Source organism: Cucumis sativus, chromosome 6 (assembly GCF_000004075.3).
Source record: "Cucumis sativus cultivar 9930 chromosome 6, Cucumber_9930_V3, whole genome shotgun sequence".
Classification (NCBI taxonomy): Eukaryota; Viridiplantae; Streptophyta; class Magnoliopsida; order Cucurbitales; family Cucurbitaceae; genus Cucumis; species Cucumis sativus.
The window spans coordinates 84,403-100,808 of record NC_026660.2 but is presented as its reverse complement, the minus strand read 5'-3'; the positions used below and the strand labels follow the sequence as shown (position 1 = coordinate 100,808).

The 16,406-nt window shown below is 34.1% G+C and overlaps 1 protein-coding gene across 2 annotated transcripts; it reads left to right on the top strand.

Annotated features, from left to right (window-relative positions):
- Positions 1 to 594: 594 nt before the first annotated feature.
- Positions 595 to 14,605, top strand: LOC101205180 (importin beta-like SAD2 homolog). Of its 2 annotated transcripts, none has more exons than XM_031887178.1 (21): positions 595 to 878; positions 1,688 to 1,860; positions 1,971 to 2,141; positions 2,658 to 2,768; positions 2,858 to 2,935; positions 3,127 to 3,323; positions 3,410 to 3,470; positions 4,390 to 4,464; positions 4,603 to 4,680; positions 4,784 to 4,846; positions 4,927 to 5,010; positions 5,105 to 5,280; positions 7,193 to 7,232; positions 7,329 to 7,472; positions 7,662 to 7,778; positions 7,874 to 8,089; positions 9,119 to 9,295; positions 10,967 to 11,660; positions 12,819 to 13,012; positions 13,116 to 13,251; positions 14,152 to 14,605. In XM_031887178.1, exons 1-21 carry the CDS (start codon positions 740 to 742, stop codon positions 14,307 to 14,309), a joined length of 3,282 nt encoding a protein of 1,093 aa, XP_031743038.1. In that variant the 5' UTR covers positions 595 to 739; the 3' UTR covers positions 14,310 to 14,605. The 2 variants fall into 2 exon arrangements, with proteins under 2 accessions (XP_031743038.1, XP_011656322.1); XM_011658020.2 differs by having other exon boundaries at positions 596 to 878; positions 10,964 to 11,660.
- Positions 14,606 to 16,406: the final 1,801 nt, after the last annotated feature.

Below are 16,406 nucleotides of genomic sequence, written 5' to 3'. Positions count from 1 at the left end.
AAAGAGGGCAAAGATATCGTATTAAAAGATTTAAAAGATCCATATAACTTTTGAGATTCAAAACTTTATATTTTTCAAATATTAGTGCATTGGCATGTGTAGAATGCTCTAACTGTCTATATACAAACAAATCCAAACTTATTATTGATGATATATACATAAATTTGTTTTATTTGTAGATAATTAACTTATTTTTAGAAGAAAAAAAATTAAGAAAAACACTCCAATCCACTCAAACCAACAAAATCTAAAATACTAATTATTTTAAGATTATGTTAATTAATTTATAATAAAAGTTATTTGTTGAGACATTTTTTAAAATATTTACAAGTTGTTTAAAATTTCAGATTTTGATAGTCGGATTTTTATATAGATCTATCAATGCCACTTGCATAAACATATAAGTGGTTATCAATATCTATTATATAGATAGAATTTGAAAATTTTTACCATACCATATGTAAATATTTTGTCATACCCAACTCTTCACCTTAAAACATGGTTTTAATTTGCAGAGCCCAATCCTAAATCATGTCTGCACATGGTTCGAGTGGGCCGGGCTGACTCTACAATGGAGCCAAGCAAACAGTCACCTTCCCGCGTTTTTTCTTCTTCTCTCTCTTCTCCTTGTTCACTCCCATTTCCTCTGCCCCCCTCTACATCCTGCTCGTCCCATGTGTTTGATTCGAGTTCATGTTTAGCAGTTGCACGGGTGCGATCTTCACAGAATTAGAGACTCATGGATGTTGCAAAAATTGCTCAAATTATATCTCAAACGCTTAGCAATGACGTGCATGTTGTCCATGGAGCTACCGAGTCTCTCGATCAGCTATCTTCTCATCCTGAGCTTCCGTTTGCTTTACTCTATATTGCTTCTGGTAATGGGTTTTTCAAGTTCCTTTGCTTCCTGTCGCTGCTAAACTACTTAGCTTTATCTTGTTCGGTTTTACTGTAAAGGAGTAACTCGATCTCAGTGCTTGATTGGTGGGTCTAGAATTCAGATGTATGTTTTGTAGTTTGCGTTTTTTTGAAACGGAGGTTGGGGAAATACACGTGGGTTTTGATTTTATTCGGAATCAGATTAGTAATTAAAGAGGATGAATGTAGTATGCTGGGAAAAGCACGAGTACTCTTTGGTGTATACTGGAGGTGCTATGTTAAACTGAATCAACCTTTGGTTGGACTCAATTGATTGTGAACTGAAGGCTCTCTTTCCTAAATTCTTAAATATTTGACCATTTACATAAGTTGAAGTTTCAATATTTGGAAAGATGAAATATCTCATTACTTGTTGGTTTTGAGATGAAATTTTATGTTTATCTTATTTATTATTAAAAACCATGAAAACCAAATGTGATTTCAATCAAAAGAATAAAAAATGAAATCCAACCCATAAATGTTAAACTCAAAAGGGGACCATTTTGAGAAGACGAAGAAACTCTCCCATTATCTACTAGATTTGAGATGGAACTCTATGTTTACCTAATAGGCACTCAACATTAGTTTAAATTAATTGTTTTTTCACATTTCCCACCATGATTTAATTAAATTTCATGGTGCTTATAAAACTTCAAACACAAACTTAAGCTTAGTGCCGTTTGGGATAGGGTGGGGGTAATTGCAATAAACAAATTCACTTGAACTTCATTGCCACTTTAAGGTTGAGCTGTTCATCCCTTCCATGTAGGAAATCACGATCAAGGTCAGAAGGTAGCCGCTGCAGCTTACCTTAAAAATTTGAGTCGAAGAAATATTGAGGGAGAATTTCCATGTTCAAATGTTAGCAAGGGGTTCAAAAACGAACTGCTGAGAGCCTTGTTCCAAGCGGAACCAAAGGTTCTAAAAGTTTTGGTCGAAGTGGTAATTATAATTCTTGCATGTCCATATTTAATTCATGGGACACATCAGTACCATCTTGCCGATGCATTCCTTCTTCTTCTTCTTATATCTCTTTTATAATGTTCTGGCAGTTCCATAGCATAGTGATCAATGAGTTCGTGAAGCAAAACTCATGGCCTGAACTTGTGTCTGATCTTTGCTCTGCAATTCAAAACAGCAATCTTGCCAGCAGCGGAGCTGAATGTCAATTGAATGCAATCAACGTCCTATCTGTTCTCTGTACAACTTGCAGACCTTTCCAAGTACGCGATTTCGTTTCAGCAGTTTATTGAACATTCAAATTCATGGATAGACTAACTGCCATCCTATTACATGGTTGGCCAAAGATAGTTTTTATAAACTCACAAGTTGGTCAATGATTAATGTCTTGGTACAATTAGATGGCAATTTTTTCTGTTCACATGACAGCTCAAAATTCTTACTATTTCTTTTTACATTTGATTATTTTTCTTCTTTTTTACTGTTATTCTATTGTGTACCGTTCCTTCTTTCTATCCTCTACTCCAATGTTTACTATTCTACTTGATATTTAGGTAACAAATTAGTGATTAACAATGGTAAGTGCTGCAACGTTTTAGTGTATAACTTCCCTACTCTGAACTAATACTCCTCTTATATGTTTTTTGATGTTTTGATTTATAGTTCTTGAGTGTTTTCTTTAATGCTTGATGGAAGTCTAGGGAAGTTTGAAGTTTACATAGTTTTACAACGTGAGTTGAGGTTTTCTTAACAAATTAAACAATCGTTTATTTTGGCAGTACTTTTTGAATCCCAAAGATTCTAAAGAGCCCGTTCCACCACAGTTAGAGCTACTTGCAAACACAATTATTGTTTCCCTACTAGCTGTGTTCCATCGTCTTGTTGAACAGGTTCGACACACTTTACCCATCCATGTAAATCTCAGCTTCCCCAAGCAAAATATAACTGCGTGTGATTGTGTGTTTCTGGTGTCACACAGGCTATTTCTAACCCAGATGGGAGGGAAGTTGAGATAGATAAGATTCTTTCGATAGCATGCAAATGTGTCTACTTTTGTGTAAGTACTTGTTCTTTAGCTTAACCCATTTTCTTTTCTAATTTTATAAGTATCTTCAAGTTTGTTATCGTCTGCTATTTATTATTATCATTATTTTATAAAACTAGAATCTCGAAGTAAGAATTAAAAATTACTTAGACTATGAGAGAGGGAATGACATTTCTGCCTCTATAATGCTGTTACTTGTGCAGGTAAGGTCACATATGCCTTCTGCTTTGGTGCCTTTGCTTCTATTGTTTTGCCGTGATTTAATTGGCATTCTAGATTCTATTAAATTTGAGACTGCAGTTTCCCCAGAGTATGGCAATGTGAGCAGGTTGAAAACCACAAAGAGAAGCCTGCTTATTTTCTGCGTCTTTGTTACCCGACACCGAAAGCATACTGATAAGTAATACAATTACCCTAAAGTCCTTTACGTTCAGATTCAACTACTCTTGGTTACCATTCACATTTATCTTTCCCTTGCACTTTCAGGTTGATGCCAGACATCATAAAATGTGCCTTGAATATTGTGAATTATAGCAAAAATGCCCATGTAAGTACTATTCTATTTCAGTTTGTTAAACAAAATAGGCCTAAATGTGGTTATATCTAGTGAGTGTTCTTTTTTACCAAGAAACCATGTCAACGGTTCTAATCCATCTTCTGTTTTATGGAAGAGAATTTGTAGTTTATTTTGGTTCTCTAACTCTTCATGGTAGGCCTTCTTTCAATTTTGGAGGCTATTGAAATTCCCTCCCCCAATTCATAAGATGCATTCTTGTCCTGCATGCTCCCAGGACCACAGGGCACTGGGATCCTCCAATTGAAGACAGTTTGTTTATGGGGCACATCTAGATTGAAAGAAATAATAGAATCTTTATGAGTGTGGAGGGATACTGGGAGGAGGTTCGCTCTGTAGCTGTTTAACCCTTGCTTTGGATATTTGTGTCTATAGATTTTTGCAATTATTTGTATCGTTTTATTCTTTTCGATGTGAGCTTTTCTATTGGAAGGAGTGATTATCCATTAAAAACATTGAAGATAAAATTCAGTTTGATTCTCTATGTATAAGCCTATTTTGTTGAAGACGGATGAGAGAAGCTAACACACTCAATGCAAACCATTAACTGGGATGAAAGATGTGAATGCACATCAAACATTATACAACTTCTTGATGATGTACTCCTCTTCTATTGCTGTTAACTATTGATAGGTTGATTTCCTGTAAATTCTTTTATTTTGCGACTTTTCAAATATCTATACAAAGTTCTATTTCTTTTGTTTTATTGTATGCTGGTGACAAGTTTCCCTCTTTTCTGGAGCAATTATTCTGATTTTTTCCTATTTGTTTATTTCATATTCAACATACAGTTTTGATGCTTTAGCATGCCTCCAGTTAATTGCTTATATGTTGACTCACTTTATAGGGTTTTGTCAGTTCTTAGTCATTAGCATTAAATTTCCTTTGGCAGAAGCTCGACTCTTTATCAGAGAGGATTATTTCGCTAGCCTTTGATGTAATTTCCCATGTTCTGGAGACAGGCCGAGTATGAATTCTATGTTTTAACTCTTTGAATTGATTATACCTTCCGTTCTTTCCTTAGCGAAATGGAAACTCAGTTAGGGGCTAGTATGATTGGTCAGGATGAGGGTTTAATTGGATCTTATCATTTATGTTTAAATAGGGGTGGAGGCTGGTTTCTCCGCATTTTTCAACATTGATACACTCTGGAATATTTCCAACACTTATAATGAATGAGAAGGTAAAGGTTTGGAGGAAGCTTTTATTTTTCTCTATAATCCATTCATTGTCAGGACTCAGGAGTTTGTTAACTTATCTTATTTTGTGTCAAATCTCTAAAAAAGGACATTTATGAGTGGGAAGAGGATCCAGATGAGTACATAAGGAAGAATCTTCCATCTGACCTAGTAAGAAAGTCAATTTGTCATACTAATTGATCTTCATATTGGGTATTATTTCATAAGTTTTGCTTGTTTATATTTCATAGGAAGAGGTTTCGGGCTGGAAGGAAGATTTATACACGGCCAGGAAAAGTGCAATAAACTTGCTCGGCGTGATTGCAATGTCAAAGGTTGATACCTGTGTTATGTTTAGTTTACGATGCAATATGTGTGGGCCATTCCTTTTATTAAGTGTTACTAGTAGTCTAATCCAAGTACCTACAGGGGCCTCCCACAGTGACCCATACGAATGGTTCTTCAGCTTCATCGAAGCGTAAAAAAGGCAACAAAAGAACAAACAATCAATGTGCTACTATGGGGGAGTTGGTTGTTCTTCCATTTCTTTTGAAGTATTCTATCCCCTCTGATGCAAATGCTTCCCAAACAAGTATTGTAAATAGGTAAATTTGTTGACATGCAGTCTGGTGTTCCAATTTAGTTAGTACATTGCATGATTTGAATATTTGTTAATTTCATACAAGCGTGAGCTCTTGGTTCAGTGGCACATAACTATTGTCTGAACTAATTGTTACTTATGGTACGTGGTGCCACCCAAACTGTCTACTTATGCTGCTTTTTACTATTATGTCTACAGAAACCAATCGGTGAGCTTTGTTTTAAAGAAAAGTTTTCTTTTACACTCTAGTCAACTATTAAAGAGAAATCTTATTTATGGCCTTTTTTTCACTAAAAAAAGGGTCTGCACTAGAACATCTACTGTGTCATTTTACACTCAAGTCTTGCAAGCTTGAATGGAATCTAAGTCTTTCTTTCCCTGCTTCTTAACTTTAAATGGACTTCATATGAAAATATTGGATGTGTAGATTCAACTTTTTAGATGCTTTGCTATAAGACAGCTGAGTGAAGTAGTGCTTTAAAGACTGTTGCTCAATAAATGTTACATTTTAGATATTATTTGCCTATTTGGATTGCATACTTTTTATTTGATTTTTTTAGTTATTCCATGTCAAAAATATCTGAGCTGTTTGGGGGGTGTTCTCTAGAAATACTTTTCAGACATTGTTTTAAAGTTAATTTCCATTATTTTCTGTTTTGAAAAGTGTCTGGAAAATTGTTCTTGTTTATCCTTTCATTTCTACATATCAATCAAAGACATTATTCATCCATCTTTTACTCAGCTCGATTAAAATCTTCTTCATGGTGCTCTCTCCAAGAATTTTGAAGGGCATTCCATTCAGAATCTGTATTGCAGATGTCCTGCTTTTATCAAACCTTTCTAAGCTTTTAATTTTTGAGTTCTTGTTTCGAGTCGCATGTCTAAGTTTCTATTCTTGTGCACTTTTAGTTCTTGTTCCTGTTTAAGTTCTTTTTCTAAGAATCAAAAGATATCTAAGGAGTTGTTTGAGGGTATTATCTGAAAAGTGATCTCATGCTCTCCCCTCTTTTTTCTCCTCCTTCCTCCCTCCCACCTTCAACCGTAGCTGCCTTTATACCCCTCAGCTGCATGCCCTATGCTGCACATTGCACAACATACACCATGGAACTCCACCCGGTCATTGATCGTGATATTTTTTCCATTGCCTTTCATGAATTTTCCAGGGTAGCCATGCAAAGATTACTGAACAAGAAACTCTTCCACTCCCTATCCTTGTCTTGGAAGTCTCTTGAATGACTCTCCACCTCGCATCTTTTTCATATATCAATTGAAATAATATGACTTTTAAAATTATCTAATGAAGTAATTTTAAAAAAGTTAATTTAGAAAAACTGAAGCATTATAAAATCAGCAAAATTTTGTTTTTGTGTTGTGCTGTTTTTGTTCAAATATTTTTGTCTCAAACATAATTTTTTGGATTAAAAATGATGATGATGGTTATTTTTTCTGCTATGGTTACCCGTTGGAACAAGCATCGTGAGTATTCAACAACCTGCCTGCAACTGGTTGCCTTTTGTTTTCTGGAGTCACACTTGCTTCTAATCTCTTATTAATTAAAAATGTGGTATCCTTTTCTCAACAACAAAAAAAAGGCCTTGCTTCTTAATCTGACCTCATCCTCAAAATGAATAATGTTTGAATAAATATTGGCGGTAGTGTTTTGGAGCCTCAGAGTTGTTCACTTTTTGTTTTATATTTTATGAGTTCTGTATTTATCTTGATACAATATCTATGTTGCGTTATTGATTATTCCATTTTCATCTGTCCTTTTTCTATCATTATTCTCTACTTTCTCATATTATTTTTATCATCAGCTCTGAAAATTGTATCTAAGATTTCACCTCCATTGTTTATTTTTTTTGGTTATTTTTCGCCTCTAAACACATTTTAACTCTCCTGTCTGTCAATGACTACAGTTACTATGGTGTGCTAATTGGGTATGGTGGCTTGCTTGATGTAAGGAGTAGTTCCTGGCTTCTACATTCATGAGCAAAGTGTGAATTATCTGTATTATAATATCTAATTCTGCCTCTGGATTGCTCTGTGTTGCAGTTTCTAAGGGAGCAACAACCTGGATACGTGGCGTTTTTAATCCGCACGAGGGTGTTGCCTCTATATGCTATGACAACATGCCTGCCATACTTGATTGCCTCTTCAAATTGGGTCCTTGGAGAGCTTGCATCCTGTCTGCCTGAAGTGAGATATTACAAGCCCTCGTGCTACTTGTATTATCCCTGCTTTTATTGTTACAATAAAGCAAGTTTAAACAAAAAATTCACTTTCTCTATTTTTTTCACTCCTTTATTGTTGCCATATTGAGAATTGAATTTTTTGATGACATAATCCAGTCCCACATTTCGTCCTCTAACTTTGACTCTCTTTTAGGAGGTCTGTGCAGAAACATATTCTTCATTGGTTAAGGCATTATCCATGCCTGATAAAGAAGTTTCATTTTACCCTGTGCGAGTTTCTGCTGCTGGAGCAATAGCCAAGCTTCTTGAAGTAGGCCGCTTGATCAAATTTGTTGGATTATCTCTTTGACTTTATATTATTTTTCTCCCATATTTTTCACCAGGATTCTATATTTTTCTCTTCAGAATGACTACTTGCCACCTGAGTGGTTACCTCTTCTTCAAGTTGTAATAGGTGGGGTTGGCCAAGATGATGAAGAGAACTCTATTCTGTTTCAGCTTCTCAGTTCCATCGTGGAAGCAGGAAATGAAAACATTGGCATCCATATTCCTCACGTAGTTTTGTCTCTAGTTGGTGCAATCTCAAAAAGTATACCTCCTAATTTGGAGCCGTGGCCTCAAGTATGTTCAATGTCTCCCGTGAGGTTTATTTAATTGTTACTATTATTATTGCTATAATTGCAGTTCTATTTTAAAAAAGAAGCACCGTTATATTTTATTTGATCATTGTTGTTACTAATATGAAACAGAGCTAAAAAAAAAAAGCATCATGGAAATTAAAAAAATAAATGCAACTTCACAGAAATTTTTGTTATCCAGGAATAGACAAATGCCATAAATTTTTCTAAGATTTTGTTGTTATGTTAGAGTTGAATAAATTCTTTTTTTGCTAATTTGATGTTCATATTTTCAGGACTAACCTCAATAATTTCCCAAAGGGTACGTATGTTTGAACGAGAGAACAAAGTTGAAAACCAATTGTTTGTTCAAAACTGTGAAAGTAATCTTGTTAATTTGAACGAAAATGAATCAAGTTGACCACATTAGTCATTTTTTTTGAAGTATGTAAATAGGTTTGAATTTTATAAAATTAGGTTGACTACTGTGTAGGAAAAATGCCTGAAAGTGAGTAAATTTTTTTTAAAAGGTGCAGAGATCCAATTGGACTGAAATTATAAAGTCTAGTTCGATCCCATTCTTTAATTCTGCACAGTTTCATTTGGTTCATGTTATATACAAAACCTATTATTTCGCACTGTACCTTTTCTATGCTCAAATCATTCCTTTGTAATTCTTATTTCCGGGGTTCCTCTCTTTTTTTTTTTTTTATTTTCATACCATGAATGAAATTGTTTCTTAGTCGAAAACTATTTTATTTGGTCTCGACAATCTTCAAAATCTACCAAAGGAAACTTAATTTTTCACCCTATTTTGATACAATAGCCCATGGTTTGAATGTCTGTTGCTCATTGATTTTGTTTAGTTCTGACTTCATGCTTTTATCTCCTTCGTTGATCTCTATTTATTGTTTCATTGTTTAAAAAATATTTATCACTTTCAGGTTTCAAATTGTTTTGAATTGTCAATAAAGTAACCTTTTCTTCAACAAATGAGATTAGCATTGGTATATTCAATTCAACATTTGCACAGGTTGTTGAACATGGGTTTGCAGCTTTATCAGTGATGGCTCAGTCTTGGGAAAACTTCATACTTGAGAAAATTGAGCAAGATGCATCATATGAACGGTCAACATCTGATCAAGCCACAATCAGCAGGTCATTCTCGTCTCTCTTGCAGGAGGCGTGGCTTGCACCCATGTACTCATTGGTTAGTTATTAACTGCCTTGTTATTTTACGGGGAAGTAATTTTCTAGTTTAGATTTTCTTTTTTTTTCTTTTTTTTTTTTTTGATAAGAGACAAGTATATTCATATAACAAAACAGAACAGCCTAAGGGCGAGGGATGAGAGGGCCCTCCCCGGAAGAAGCTAAGGAACTAAGACATAATGGCCTTCCAATTGTTGAAAATCATAGAAAGGCTATAATTACAAAAGTGTTTGGTGTAATTCGTACTCCACCAAGAGGCTGTGTGTTGAACTACAGTCCAAAAAGAATCAAAAGAATTAAATCTATCGTCAAAGATTCTGCTATTCCTTTCTTTCCAAATGCTCCACAAAAGGGATCGCGTCGCGCATTTCCATAAGATGTTTCCTTTAGGGCTGTAACCTCTAAAGTTAAGACCTTCAATCATCCATCTATCAATCTTGCTAGGAAGGCAAAGCTCCAAATCGAAAATACCAAACAGAGTGTACCAAGCTTTTCTTGTGAAGGGACAATGTAGAAATAAATGATCCAACGTTTCCTCATCTTTAGCGCATAGGCAACACATCGAGGGGCTAAGCAAAGTGTTCTGAATTTTTTTTTGTAGTTTCTCATGGGTGTTGAGGCTTCTGTAAGCAAGCGACCATAAGAAAAACTTCACCTTCTTCGGGATTTTATTCTTCCAAATCTGACGAATCAAGGGAACGACAATGTTGGGAGATCTCTTAGTTAAGTTAAGAAAAGTAGATTTTGTAGTGAAGTTGCCATTTATGTTAGGAATCCATTTAAGACTATCATTCCTTTCAGTGGGGGCCCACGAGTGAAGAATTTCTAAAGCTGAGGCTGCATTGGCAATCTCGTTGTCGAGCATATTTCTTCTAAGGCCCAAATTCCAAGAATGAGTAGCAGTACACCAGCAATCAGCCACATAAGCTTCCTTAGATTTGATGAGAAATAATGATCTGTTCATGGCATTAACCTTGATTGGTTGTTTGCTGGTGTACTGTCCAAGAATGGGAAATTGGTTGTTTCCTTAGATTTTTGAAAGTGTCGTTTCTGGATTCACAAAGTCTTGCCTTCTTCCGTAAGTTTAGAAGAAGATAATAAAACAAAAACAAAACAGAGACTTTAGTAAAGAATTTTAAAGAGACAAGAAACATCAGTATCAGTAGTTTGTAGAGAATGACTAAAGGAGACAATGTGTGTCATACATAGAAGAGAACCAAAATGACTGGAACACCGAGAGTTCACATGCAATAATCATGGGAAACATGGGACATTGATGTACTTTGAGGATTAGTATTTTTTCGTTTCGATGAAAAGTCTTGTTTCCTAAAAATAGACATAAAATAGTCTATAACTGACTAAAAGTTATCACGAATAGACACATTATTGGTCTATCAATAACATACATAAACTCTTGTGCTTTAAGCTAAAATCTCATATTTTATCATTAATAAAGAGGTCTGTCTCCGTTTAAGAAAAAATAGTATATATAATTTTTTTTTCATAAGCAATAGGCATAAAAATGAAAGATTCCGCAATTTCTTTATTTTGGATACCGATAAACTTTGGTTAAGTTTAGGCTGGTAGTAACTGAGAGTGAAGAGTGTCATTCAATATTTCTTATTTGTCTTGCTCTACTTTGTATTTATTGCTCATTATGACTTTTCAGAAGTCTGAGGAAATGGATGACGATCGGGAATTCTTGCCCCCTCCATCATGCATAGATCATTCATCAAGGTTGCTTCAGTTCATCATGTTGTCTGTTACAGAGAGCAATACTATTGTAGAGCTTAAAATATCTGAATTAGTATCAGTTTGGGCTGATCTTATTGCTGACTGGCATTCTTGGGAAGAGTCAGAGGATTTCTCAGTCTTTAATTGCATTATGGAAGTTGTTAGATTAAATAGCAAATATGCACTGAAGAACTTTTTTGTGAAGTCAGCACCATCTCCTCCAGCTCCACCAGTGCCTCGACGGTCTATTGTAGAAAACATTGGAGCTTTCATTAATCAGGCAATCTCAAAATATACATCTGCTACATGGAAAGCTTGTTCGTGTATTCATGTGTTATTGAATGTTCCAAATTACTCATTTGAAGTGGAAGGTGTTAAGGAGTCGCTAGTAGTCACATTTAGTCAGACATCATTTTCCCGTTTTAGGGAAATCCAAGGCAAACCCAGTGCATTGTGGAAGCCTTTACTGCTTTCCATATCAACATGCTATATCTGTCATCCTGATACTGTAGAAAGAATTTTGGAGAAGTTTGATGGAGGAGGCTTCACTGTCTGGGTCTCAGCCCTGGGTTATCTCTGTAGCAGCTCTTTTGCACCCGGTCTGTCTGCGGAGTCGGAGATAAAGTTGATTGGTCAGTGGCTTTCCCTACCTCTTTTTTTCTGAATTTATCACAAATAAAACCTTTTTTCTATACTTACCAGTAACCTCCTACCTGAGTTGTACCAATTTTTTTGCCCATCCCGACGAAACAACATAAGAAAGAGCTAAAAATATTTAAATAATGATAATAAAGTTTGCCACACCGTAAGTTGTGGTTGGATCACTATGCTGGGCTGGAAAAAATCGTGTACAACCAACTAGTGTCACGGTCAGCACTTTTTAACTGTGCGGTGCCATGATTTTTTCTTGAACATGCCCAGTCTAAAGGCCAACTCTCAGCCATGTTGATGTGTCTGCTTGCACCAACTTGGCTTTGTCAAATTTCTCATTCTCATCGTAGGATTGAGACAACTAGCAGTTAATTTTTAATTTTTTTCTTAATCTGTTTTGCAACTTTGGCTGTTCTGGTTACCAGTTCATGATACCATCTTGGTCAAATTGTAAGATAGAATTCTAAGTGGTTGCACACTTATGACGGTAGCAAGGGATTTTATCTCTAATATGATATTGGTGCTCGGAAATATGTCTCCAATTCCCTGAAACAATTTTGAATGGAAGTGTCTTTTTTATGCGTGATTGAAAAAAAGAAAAAGAAAAAGAAAAAGAAAGAAAGAAAGGTATGCTCCTGCATTTTAAAGTTAACGTTTTTCTCGTTGCTACTGGAAGCTTAGGGGGACTTTGGATGTAATTGTAAGTGGTACTTTTTAAAAACTATTTTCTATTGTTAATTTCGAACTAGTAGGAAAGTGTCTTAGTTTCCTTTAACTTTTTTTCTTCGTTTTAATTTTAATTTTAACATGTTAGAATGAAGTTATGTAGTTAACAATTTTATATAGATGGGAAATTTAAACAAAAACATGAAAGAAATATACGAAGATGATAATTTTTATTTTCTGCTATTTTTTTTGTTCTGAAAATCATTTTAGAAATCAAAATACCAAAATGTTTTCGACAGTTTAGACCTTTACTTATCCATTGCAAGTTAATTTCTTAGTTTGCCTTCTTGATTGTTGTTTGAGCTTTTATGTTAATAGTATAGTAAAAATATTTATTTTCAAATATAACATTGTTCAGAATTCACATTAAACTTACACTACCCAGTGAGATTTCTTTTTTTCTTGTTATTCAGTGATGACATTTGCCAAGGTGTTAGAACGAATAATTGAGTTAGGGAAGCCAAGAGACGATTTTCTGTGGAAGTGCTTTGGTTCATTGATGGAGGCATCAATACAGCTGAAAGAAGTGCGAGAAGAAAAGGAAGAAGAATCTGACGAAAATGAAGAGGAGGAGGAGGACGATGGTGACGAAACAGAGGATGATGAGGTTTGACGTCAACACGTGTGCTAAATACTTCATATACTCATACTCCCACAAATAGTATTTGTCATTAATTATTACGTCCCCAACACATTCGGATGTGTTTCAGGATTCTGATGCTGATGAGCTTGAAGAAACTGAAGAAGAATTTCTGGATAGGTATGCTAAAGCAGCTATTGAATTGGAAAACTCTTCTTTTATTGAAGAGGGGAATGTGGAAGATGAAGATCAGGATATTGAATTGGGTAAGTATAATTCTATTTTAGTGTATTAAATGTTATTTTCTTGATAACTTGTGGAGGACATCTATCTAGGATGGTTTTAACTGAAGTTCATCTACATATTGCAAATGAAACTAAGCTCTCCGATTCCTAGAATAGATTTTTATCTTCACATATTATTCTAGATTGGTCGGCACCTTGTTAACATAATTAATTCTTAATTTTGATGGAAACAACACAACATGAATTTTCTATTCTATAATTGCTATTATTTTGCGTCATTCCAATTTCAAAATTATTAATCTAGAGAAAACTGTAATAAACTATGGTGGTATTTACAAGTGTACCCTTAAATTTTTAATTGTAAAAATTGAGCCTTCAATCTTATACAAGTGTTTGGATCCTCAAACTAACATACTTTTAGAAATTGTAACAATTGTATTAGTTTGAAAGTTTAATTTTTATCATTTAGGATTCCAATTTTTATAACTATGGTAAGTTTGAGGGTTCAACTTTAGCACTGGTAGAAGAAGTTTAAGAGCCTAATTTTTATAACTAGATGATGCAGTTACACGTACACGTACATGATGGTTTTTGCATCATTATTCTAATATTCAATTCAATAGCTTACGGAATCTTTTAAACACACCCAATGGTATAAAGGGGAACTAAATGCGTTGTCTAAAAACCAAATTTTCTTCACTATTACATCACGTGTTTGAAGTTTAAACCCTTTTAACTTTTATGCTGTATTTGGGTTTACATGCCCTATATTTCTCTTACTTTCAAAATCACCAGTCATTTACCTGGGATGCCTATTATTTTGACTCAAGGTCTTCAAAACGATTTGCTAAGTGTGATAGCACGCATCGAGTTCGTAATACTTCGAGTACTAGCTTGAAATTCTAACATGGTGAAATGCAGGTTGTTTTGAAGAGGTTGATGAGGGAAGGATCATATACACTCTATTGGAGAAATATCACCCCATCCTGATTCAAGGACAGGGGTGGCCGTCAGATCTCCCAATGAGATTCTTGAATGCATATCCAGATTATACTGCGTTTCTCCGACTGTCTGGGTAAAGCTTATTAGGGAAGTTTGCCAAAATTTAGAGCCTGGATGAAAAAGAATTAATGGCAACAGTTTTGGAAGTGTTCTTGATATTCTTATGCATTAATTTATAGATATGTGCTTTGTATGTTATTTTTATTCCTTATTTATTTATTGAGATTGGTGCGAATTTGAACCCTTAACTTCTTGATCAGGTTCACGTGATATGTATTTGATTGAAGCCTTTAATTATTTATATGCGATTTTTCTTCTTCTGAGCTGTAGAATGGTCGACTTAAGGAATGGTTATTTATTCGAGTTGACTCAATAGGCATTTGATTGATCTGTTGTTCTTTTGATTACACTGGTTTTATTCTCCAGGATGGAAGAGAAGAACCCAAAGTAAAAAGGTCAAAGTTGATGCCCGTTGGATCTTTACATCATGGTACGTGGAACCATATCAACCATTCGATATCTATGCATTATATTGGTAAGCTTCTTACTTTACAAATTAACAATGGGATTTTTCTTTTTGGCCTGACTGTCTCTCTATATATTGAAGGAAAATAAGATAAAAGATCTTTCCTCTTGCCCCATTTTTTTCTTATGGAAAGTTGTCAAAAAAAAAAAAAAAAAAAAAAAAGAACCTTTGACAAAATGAATTGTAAATAATTTGTCAAAATTTTCATTTTTGATAAAAATTATTTTTATCGAATCATTATTATTAAGGTTACTTTAAATATAGTTAAATGAACTAAACTATTTACAAAATATAGCAAAATAACAATTATCACCACTACTATTGGTATATGCCTCTATTATGATAGATGTGATATTTTGTTGAATTTGTAAGTATTTTTCAAAATTGTTATTTAGAATAAAATATCTTCTTCATCTTATTTATTATTATTACTATCCTTTTTTATCAAAAGAAAAATAAAAATTCAAATGGTCGTAGTTTGGGTGGAAAGTTGCGTAAAGGAACGCCAACCATTTTTTAAGTTGGAGTATGGAGCATAGATCTCAGTCACAATCGGCCTTGTTTATTTAGAACCCAAAAATATCACAATTTTCCTCCTTATGTTTTCAATTGTTCAAATTAAATCTATCATCTATAATCTATTAGTATTTCGAAAACATATTTACATTGTGTTTTTCCTCCACGAAAAATATTAGGAAATTTCTTTTAATCAAGTGTTCAAAATAAATCTATATCTATTATTTATTTAATCACGTAACCCAATTTGGGTATTATATTCAATTAAAACTTGCGAATTACACGGCTCCACGTTTTGCCTTTTTCTTTCTTCTTTTTCTATTCTTTCCCCATCATATTATGATATGAATATTATAGTTGGAGTTGGGAGTGGACTCGAATCTTCGTTTTTTCCTTCATGTTGGAATGCTCTATACTAATAGAGGCGTGCGGTTTTATTTGAACTCCCCGTTGTTATCTTACCTCCTATTCCCCCACCTTTGCTATTTCAATTATTCATTGCAATTTGTTTAGGTCTAATGGGTAATGCACATGGTTTAATTTTTAGTCCCTAAATCTAAAAAGTGTACATGTTTTTTACTTAAGGTTTGTTTGGTAGATAAAAACGAGAGGATTCAATTTTATTTTATGTTTTTAGATAGGTGGATTAAAAACTTGGAGTATAGTAAAAAGAAATGTTTAAATGTGTTTTATAATATATATTTATAAATCACAAAACTAGTTTTACTTATCCAATAAGATTTATTAGACAGTATAATATTAATTAATTTATATTTAAAATTTTTGTTATATTTCAATTTTAGTCTCTATTGTTTTAAAAGAGTTAGGGGGTTTGGGGCTAGAGTGGGTTATAAGAGTGTGTGACTTATTATAATGTGTTTGATGTGCAAATTGTTATAGTAAGAGTTATTATAATCTAGACTTGGGGAAGTTAGAAATAGTGAAAAATGGGAGTGAGAAAATAGTGACACAGAGATGTGGAGGTGGAAAATAGTGACACAGAGATGTGGAGGTGGAAAATAGTGACATATGAGAAAAAAAATAGAATAATTATAATCTTAATTATTGGATTATAATAACCCTTGAGACAAACATGAAGCAGATTCCACTCCTTCGTAGTGTGAGGGTCAAA

Bases quoted from the DNA above. Each gene is read 5' to 3' on its own strand.
- LOC101205180 (XM_011658020.2), top strand. From the start codon at position 740: ATGGATGTTGCAAAAATTGCTCAAATTATATCTCAAACGCTTAGCAAT. The intron at 879-1,687 runs GTAATGGGTTTT...CCTTCCATGTAG, and splicing joins TTTACTCTATATTGCTTCTG to GAAATCACGATCAAGGTCAG. The intron at 4,847-4,926 runs GTAAGAAAGTCA...TATATTTCATAG, and splicing joins AGAATCTTCCATCTGACCTA to GAAGAGGTTTCGGGCTGGAA.